The 9,161-nt window shown below is 46.1% G+C and overlaps 1 protein-coding gene across 1 annotated transcript; it reads right to left on the reverse strand.

The window, feature by feature from the left end:
• Positions 1–4,586: 4,586 nt before the first annotated feature.
• On the reverse strand, positions 4,587–8,195 carry drd1b (dopamine receptor D1b). The gene has a single exon (XM_079566646.1). The coding sequence runs from the start codon at positions 6,842–6,844 to the stop codon at positions 5,447–5,449; it is 1,398 nt and encodes a 465-aa protein (XP_079422772.1). The 5' UTR covers positions 6,845–8,195; the 3' UTR covers positions 4,587–5,446.
• Positions 8,196–9,161: the final 966 nt, after the last annotated feature.

Consider the following 9,161-nt stretch of genomic DNA (forward strand, 5'->3'; position numbering starts at 1 on the left):
GTGGTTTTCTGGCCAGAGACACCAGGGGGAGATGAAAGACCCCCCCCCCTGATCCCATTAACCCTTGTATTACCTCCAGACGGACTACGGAAAGGATTTATTAAGGTAAACAAGTTACATTGTACTGCTTTAAGCAAAAAAACACATGATCAGTGCTGTGTGCACTGTTAAGAATGAAAGGACATGGGAATCATTCGTCCAGTTTTATTCACTCTTTTGTTCAACATTCTTTGACTGTTAACCTCTTAACCTCCTCCTGAACCGAGCGCATTGTCTCCAGTTTGGCTTCTTGAACAAAGTGTCAAAAACGAGGATGAAAACGCAAAAAAAAAAAGTAGCAGAAAAAGCAACAAAGAGCGACAAAAACACGCTTAAAAGGTGATGAGAAAAACACAAAAAGAGACACAAAGAAGCATCGAAAGAGCAACAAAAAAACGTGCCGGAAAAGCAAGAATAATACAATGAAAAAGTGACATAGAGACATGACAAAAAAAAGTACCAAAAAGCAACGAAGAAAGCAACAAAAAAATGACCAAATAAAAACGACAAAAACAAATGTGCTTGGTTCAGGTGGGAGTTAAGAGGTTAATGAATCGCACTTATTCCTCCCACGATGATCCTGACTTTAGAATTTCCCCTTATATTCCAGCTGCCTCATCCCTCAGACCCTGCGCTTATCCACAATCACAAACAGCGTTCCCTCCAGTGCCTCTTTTGTCTTCCGTGTCCACATTTAGGGAACAGACGAGGAGGTAACAGGGGGGACATGTCAGCTGTCAAGTGTCTCTCGGTGTTATGTAAATGCTCCGGAGTGCGCTGAGGACACTAGACCCAGGCAACTGGAAACAAAATATGCGTCACTTCCCAAAATCAATGGGCTTCGATCCTCTGTGGCGCTGCCTGGATCGCTCCCAATAAGCACCGCCGCCGCCGCCACCACCGCCACCGCCACCGCGTCCCCACGAACTCCAATAAAGACACTTGTGCAAAAAATACATAGATGTTTATTATACAAGAAGGGCACATAAAGTCTTTTTTTCTTATGTACAAACCGTAAACTAAAGTACATAGAAGTATAATCTTTGACATCACTTTTATGAATGAAACACCATGGAAATAAATAGTTAATAATAAATAGTGTCACCGCAAAGACATGAGTTTTCCAACGACTGGAGTACAGCATGTAAATTTTGCTACACACGTTAAGGATTCTCTCTGAAGATAAAAAGCACTTGTGTTTTTGTCACTACTACATTTTCAAAACATCATTGTACAATACTCTATCCCTGCCATCCATGTTTTTTGTAAATACTGCCTCCTTTTTTGTACATAAAACTGAGGGACTCAAAAAAAAATTAGCCACATTCCTATAGGGCCTCACAATGTTCTTTGGCCCCTATAACAAAATACTGCGAATATCACCTGGATGTTGTGTGTAAAAAAAAAAAGAAAGAAAAAAGGATTGATTGAAAAAACGGCGGTACAAGCAGGCAAGCCCCGGAGCAAAGACGTAAAAAAAAAAGAAAAAAAAGTGCCTTGGGGATCCGACCAAACATATTTGCAGCAGGTTTGACATCTTGGCTTTCTGTGTATTAAGCAAAGGCATGGCAGCTGGCAGAATGAGTCACCGGGCGGATGAATGGGAGAGAAAGAAGGGGGGGGGGGGGGGGGGGGGGGGGGGGGGGGGGGGGCATATAGAAGCGGCCATTGTGTGTGGTTAATGCAGTGTTTTGTTCATTAGCCAGTGCCCAATGAGGTTTGCATGAAGCTGAGCCTGTCCGAAACACACCGGCGGATGATAGGCATGGGGTTTTCGAGGGTTCGTTTTTTTCCAAATACGCTTCAGAACCAGCCAAAACCTTCCCCTCTCATCTGGGAATTCTTTAAACATACAAAAAAAACTACCCACCGATGAAACCACCACTGAAGCGACGTCACTGTTTGGGCAAAGCAATCAGGTGGTGAAATAACGGAAATAAAACACTGAGCGGGCAGAGGGTAAATTTAGCGCCGCGGAAACAGTCGGCGCTGTCCGTTCAATAATATATTCACATTGTGTTGACACTGGAAACACTCATCAAGTCGACGGAGGCAGCCAAGAGAGAAAGACAAAGAGCTGGAAGAAGCGGCCGCGGTGAAGACGGTGGAATGGGGGGGGGGGTCAGAGTACTACACCCCCCCCCCCCACTCTCTCTCAACACCGACACAGTCTACAGCACTGGCTTTCGTTTTTTTTTGTGTGTGTGTCCGTGTGCGGCCGGGCGCTGGTGTTTAGAAATAATCACATTGGCGGAGAGAGAAGAGCGCTGAAGCGGCGAGGTACGTATGTATAGCTTTGGGGAAAGGGGGTGGGGGGGTGGGGGTGGGTCACTCAGCGAGGCGAGAGCATACAGCGGCACTTGAGAAAGAGCATAATTCGATGTATCAGAACACTCCAAATCCTTCACCGCCGCGAAAAAGCCTCTTCAAAAGTTCACAGGGCGGTTATGGAAGCGCAGGCAGGGGAGGACAACAGGTCGCCTCGGTGCCACGTATTGAGTTAAAAGCCTGGACACTCTCTCTCTCTCTCTCTCTCTCTCTCTCTCTCTCTCTCTCTCTCTCTGTCGCGCACACACATGGCTACGCCTCCATTCAGATAGCCATTGGATTTTCCAGAGCAGGAAAATCGAATGTTTCACTCAAGACCAATTGCTCTTTATTGGATCAACTCTTCCGCTCTTGTATATAGCTATAGTTATTGTACGTTATGCCGAATACTGCGGATAACATCATATGGTACAATGTCCGAATGCCATCGAAAACGCAATGTTCGTACAGCATGAATCGATGGGTTTCACTGAGGGCACTTACTGGGAAATGTCAATTGCTTGTCAATTACACTTTAGGTGCTAAGTGCATTCTTCTGTTATTTCTGCATCACTTCTGTTTCTATCATTCATATTTGACGAGTGTTTTTGCAATTCAAGTCAATGTTAGATTACTTCATGACTTGTTTTTTTTTTTTTTTTCCACCGCTATGTATTATGCAAGGCCGTCCAGTCAAGTAAGGATCCACTTGACATTTGTTCAATGGGCAAGGCTTGAGGTGTGACGCTTGATTCAACCGAATCCCCACTTCCTCTAATACCGTACGCCTCTCGCGAAAGTCAACGCACTCCAAATGAATGACTGCTGCGTAATGAGCTAGTTCCAAAATTAACCGTTGGTCCCAGTCCCTGCAAACTGGCCAGAGTGGATACAATTAAACAGCAAGCGTTGACAGTTGCCGAAGGCAGTGTCACACATCCAGCACGAAAGACAATCACTATTGGATTCTACCTTCGAAAAATCCTGCCAGACTTCAGTACACAGTCGGATTGTACATTGCATTGCTGTGAAGGCGATACTTTGATTGTATCGGGAAATAAGTCCGCTGTAAGATGTGACCACGAGAGAAAGCACATTTTGTACATTTGAAGAGGTAGACAAATATGAGTCCGGTGAATGGAAATCAGAAGGACATGCCTCGGCTGTTTTTCAGACACCGGACGCTTTGTTTTTTGAGAGGCAAAGTCAGTCAATGTAATGCTTCACACAATGAATTAAACAACTGAATGAACTTTTTCAACTGTCAATCTTTTGTCCAGGACTTTCTGTTGGATCATTTGACTCGTTCTAGACTTCATCCCTGTGTTTCCCCACTTTCCCAACACCGCACGTAACAGCGTTCCAAAGTCTCCCGTGTTTGGCATCCACGGATTAAAAGTGACAAATGCTCCTGTTCAATCCTGACTCCAGTCTCCACCTCGTGCTGCACGCTCGGACACATCGCTCTGGTCGCGCTCCGCATGGCTACTACAGCGCAGAGTATTACCTCCCAGCGTGAGCCGTTTAGAGAATCGGGCATCTGCGAGTTTTCGAAAGGTCAGGAAGTGTCCACTGCGATACTGTCTGCACGCTGCACTACTTTCTGCCTCCTCCTGTTCCGTTGGTGAGCACCTAACTTTGCGCGGTAATATTTTTTTGGGGAATCCAAGCCAGAAATCAGACTCATTAGGGCCACTGTAAGAGGGGAGTCGTGAATGGAGAGCTGCCAACGAAGACGCTTTGGAACAAAAAAGGTATTAAGAGCTAGAAGTAATGGCCACGTACTGTATGTCCTGCTGGAATAGAGGCAGGTAAGGAGGTAACAAGGATGGCACAAATGGGATGATATTGCTGACATGGGGGGGAAACAAAGAAACCCCAGCAAGAATGAAGAACAAAGCAAGCCTAAGCGCCACATTAGAGTGGATAGGAAGATTAGCTAACAAGGTGGAAGTAATGATAAAAAATGGTCCACTAGTTCAGAAAGGGCTGCCTGTTTGTCCGTGTTCCTAATGGCTAGTCTCTGGGATGTACAGGAGGGAGCGGGAGATCGATGATGGGAACAGCATTAAAAAAAAAAAAGACCCCACATGAACCAGCATGAGCTCTGAGTGCGCTGAAGGAAAGTCATTGGTCGGAAAGTACAAATGTAGAACAAAAATGTCTGCGTGGAATAAAGGAGAGGTTCTCAAACTGTAATTGCATGTCCGACGCTTGGTTTTAGTCCCAAGAGAAAGTCTTTTTGAACACGAACGTGTTGATCTGCTACGTCCTGATACACTACTGGTTTAAACCTTGTTCTCGCTGGGTTTAGACTGATAATTTTACACAATTTAGACCTGCTCTGCTCTTGTCTCAGGCCCATTTTAGTCTCAAATCACTTGAACCTTGAGTTTAATCCTGGTTGAGTTAATTCTATGAAAGCAAAGTTTGAGAACCACTGACTTACAGCAGTAAAGTAACCATTTTCCCCTTAGCTTGTAGTTTGATTTATACCATGAACTGCCACCTAAAAAAAAGAACATTACTACTTTGGTTTCTGAAAAATAAATATCCATGTCATACAGTAAACTGCAGTGTAAGAAAACAGTACCGACTTTGTTCTTTCTTCCATGAGAATGAAACACATACAAATCACCTACTGTACTTACGAGACATTTTGCTAGTTACTAGAGCTTCCTCTCAAAGTATACTGCGTTGGCGTCCTTCTAGGACAATGTCTATTATTGTACAGTATATTCAAATGCAGATGTCTATGTGCTTGTATAGCTAAGCATGTAGGCCGCTGCATTGGTGTTCTGCAATATTATTCACATTATTCCTATCAGCATTTATCATCAAATGTGGCAATTTCATCAATAAATGCTGTAGGTGTTTTGCAGATAGTTTAATCCGATAAAGTGCCATTACTTTTGAAACATTCTGTAAGGTTTTCTGCTTGACAGTTTTTGTCGACAGTTCTTAAGGTTTTGGATGAGTAAATCCCATGAACAGCTATGCTCCTCTCAGATGTCTGGATTTGTCATAGCTTGCTTCCTATGTATAAGCTTCTCTCTTCTCAGTACATCAGTACAGCCTTTAGCAAATCCAGATTCATCATTTAATCTCCACAGGACATGTTTTTGTGCTGTCCATTCTGAGTGATAGGGTTGATCTTTTCCAGTGTGACATCTGTGTCGCTGTCCAAGGTGCCAGAGAGAGCAGGAGAAAGTTTCTCTAGGGTGTCATTCCCTATCCCAACCTCAACCTCTTCTGCGCTGTCATCCTTCTTCTGCATGTCATCCTCCTGACACAGGATGCTGTGGGGGATGACAAAGCTAGCTGAGTTGTTGCCCTCTTTGGGAATGTGGCTCTTGGGCTGGTACTGGCAGTTGGAGTTAGAGGAGGGGGCACCCATGTTGTTGTTTATACTGACAATCTCTATGGCGTTGCTCCCGGGGCACAGCCGGTGGCAGCCCAGGAGGATGGAGAAGGCCTTGCGAAAGTCTGCATTGAAGGCATAGATGATAGGGTTGAGGGAGGAGTTGGCCCAGCCAAACCACACAAACACATCGAAGGTGGTGGAGCTGACACAGGGGAACTCGGTGGAGCCGTCTGGGAGGTTGACCTCGCAGAATGGCACCATGCAGTTCAGGATGAAAAAGGGCAGCCAGCAGCACACAAACACCCCCATGATCACAGAGAGTGTCTTCAGGACTTTGGTTTCTCGCTTGAAGGACATTTTGAAGGAGCTCTCGCTATCCATGCTGGAGCTGTTGCCCATGCTGCTGTGGCGGTTTTTGGCACTCTCTGCGGCGCGCTCCAGCGCAGATATTCTGCGGATCTGTTTCTGAGCGATCCTGTAGATCCTGGTGTAAGTGACGATCATTATGGCCACTGGGATGTAGAAGCTTATTAGAGATGAGGAGATAGCATACGTCCTGTTAAGGCTGGAGTCGCAGTTGTCCGGAGGCAGCTCACTGGGGTAAGATCCATTCAGATCCGTGTAGCTGATGGTTTGATCCTTGTGCCAGTTCAGCTGGACCGGGATAAAGGAAATGAGGACAGACAGAGTCCATGCTGCACTAATCATCAGACACGCCACTTTAGGCGTCATCTTCCGTTCGTAACGAAAAGGGCTTGAAATGGCCCAGTATCTGTCCACGCTGATCACACATAGGTTTAGGATGGAGGCTGTGGAGCACATAATGTCAAATGCCACCCACACGTTACAAAAAGCTCCAAATGGCCAAAACCCGACGATCTCTGTCGCTGCCTTCCACGGCATAACCAAGATGGCCACCAGGAGGTCGGAGATGGCCAGAGAGATGACAAAGAAGTTCGTAACCTTTGACCTCAAGTGACGAAACTTGGTGACTGCAACGCAAACCAGTGTGTTGCCTAGCAACGTGGTGAATATAAGGAGGAAGAGGAAGCATCCCGTTAAAACGCGCTTGGACGAGTCCCGCTCTGATAGCAGCTGCTTCCCATCTCGGACGGTTGAGAAATTCTGCTCCATATTTTTGAATAATGTTTGAAAAACTGAGGGGGGTCTAAATGCAGAGTGGGGTTGTCACCCCATCATATCCCCAGCATACTGGGGACTGAGAGCTTAGCACTGCGATGGCACAGCTGAAACAGTGCACTGCTGTCTGGGCACCTGCTCTCCCACTGGCTGCCCCATCCACATGCTCCTTGTCAAAGCCACCATTTTTGCACTAGAGCAACTATAAATATTTCAGAGAGGAATGCCAAAAAAATATACCTGCTTCATCAGTTCCAGGAGCAAAGTTGGCAAAAACAGACATTCTAGGTTAAAGAGTAGTCCAGCTTTTGTGGATTTGTTCCAATCAATAAAGTTGCTCTAAAAGCCTAGGATCAGTGGAAAAGGGATGTTAGTGTTCGAGTCCTTCCACATGTGAGGGTGACTTTGTCTCATCTGCCCCCTCTAACAATTTTTTAAAATAAAAATCCTGTTGCAGCGCTGTTAACTGAGGCTCGGCCAATCAGTTGCTTTATATAGCACCTCATCAATACCCCTCTATTGATGCTTTTGGCTGCGCGTTTATCTGATTTGTTTAATGATCCTCCAGGCATGTCCGTGTGATTATGCTGTGCCTGTATTGACCCTGATACACCCCTGCTGTGGATTTCGAGTGAATGAGGCTCCCGCGGCGCAGTCCAACGTGCCTAAAATAATCACTTTTAAAAGTCACTTCAATTTCACAGAGACATGTTGTGAGAGAAGCGGCGGCAGCTCCAGCGCTGACTTATCACAATAATCCAACACGTGGGGTCGTATTCTCTTCTTTGTTTCACTTTGGAAAAATCGGCTTTCGAAAAACATTCAGGGGTCATGACATTGGCACAAATTCAAGTTGGCAGTGAAATCCCGAGGCGGTTGATCAGCTCTGTCCAACGCGTTCACCGCGGCTTGGTCAGAACAGAAGTGGTTTGAAATTGAAACGAGAAACAAACTCAAAACAAAACAAACCAAAGAAATTAAATGTCCAAGTTCCCCTCATCAAAAAAACGCTCACTTCTTCATCCAACTTGTGAACCTCCCGCAGCTTCCCGTTTCTGCTATTGTATCAGTCCGTCCATCCTTCGGTAAAACACCCAGTTTATTCCTTTAGCGCGTCTGTGCGGGCTGCCTCACACGCGCGGTCACTGATGCCAATGAGCTCCGCGCGGTTCCCCCCACGAGCCTTTTTTTTTTTCTTCTTCCCCTTCCCTTTCTCGTGTGCGCTCGCCCCTTTCTCTCCGCTCAGCTGCCTCTACACTGCTGCCTGCTGCTGCGCGCCACGGCGTTTCACTGCCAAACTACTCTGCTCCGCGCGGGTCCAGGGAGGGAGGCACTGACCTGGGCACACGCGCGCACTTCGACTGGGAGTTTTCGATGTCAAAATGCTATACCTTATGTTTTGCCAAGCGTGCGTAAAACGGACAGCACGTGTGTATGGGAAGCCATCACGTTAACAAATCAGCAACACAGGATCAGCTTCTAAACCATATTTTGCGCATGATAATTTGCAGATATAGATCTTTCCACTATGGGCATGACACACTGCTGAAATCGTATAAAGTATAAGACATTTATATAGAAATAATGAAAAGAAAATGATTCATATTTTGTGTCCGTTGCAACACTAGCTGGCATGTCTCAATAAAAAAAAAAAAAAAAAGACTTACGAATTCTGTCAAAAATGACGCTTTCGTGAGTGTTCACAACTTCAGTCTCTGAATCAAGTCAAATTAAAGGCACTTTGATGTCCCAAGATAAACTTGACCGGAGGCGCAGCGCACAGAGGCACGAGGGCCCCATCTACCGGAAGCATAGGGCACTGGAAGCGTGTGTGACTTTTTTTTCCCCTCCTCTTCTCTCTCTTACAAAGAGGAGAGGGACACATGGTGGTGGAAGAGCTGGCTGGAGCCGCAGTCGCATTAACGTCACATCAATAAACACGAATGAACAACTCCGAATTAAGATCGGAGTTCCCGAGAGCGGAGCGTGGCGCGCGTATATGCCGACTGCACTCTCTCCGCACTCTCTCACACGGAGAGACCGGGAAGCGAAAAGGGAGGTGGACCGCGCCCCCACACACCAGACCCGACCCGGCCCAATTAGGAGCCGGCGAATCGGAACTCGCTGCAAGTCGCATCCTCAACAGCGGCTAGGGGGGATCCACTTCACTGCTATACCTTTTACTGTAATTCCTCTATTCGAATAGATGTTTCACCACCAAACCGAGCTTGACACGAGCGCCCTTAAAAAAATCGGTGGCATTGTTGATTATTTAAGGAGTGTTAGTTCCTCATGTTCCTCAAGTTAACAC

This window comes from Gobius niger (assembly GCF_951799975.1).
Source record: "Gobius niger genome assembly, chromosome: 11".
Taxonomy (NCBI): Eukaryota; Metazoa; Chordata; class Actinopteri; order Gobiiformes; family Gobiidae; genus Gobius; species Gobius niger.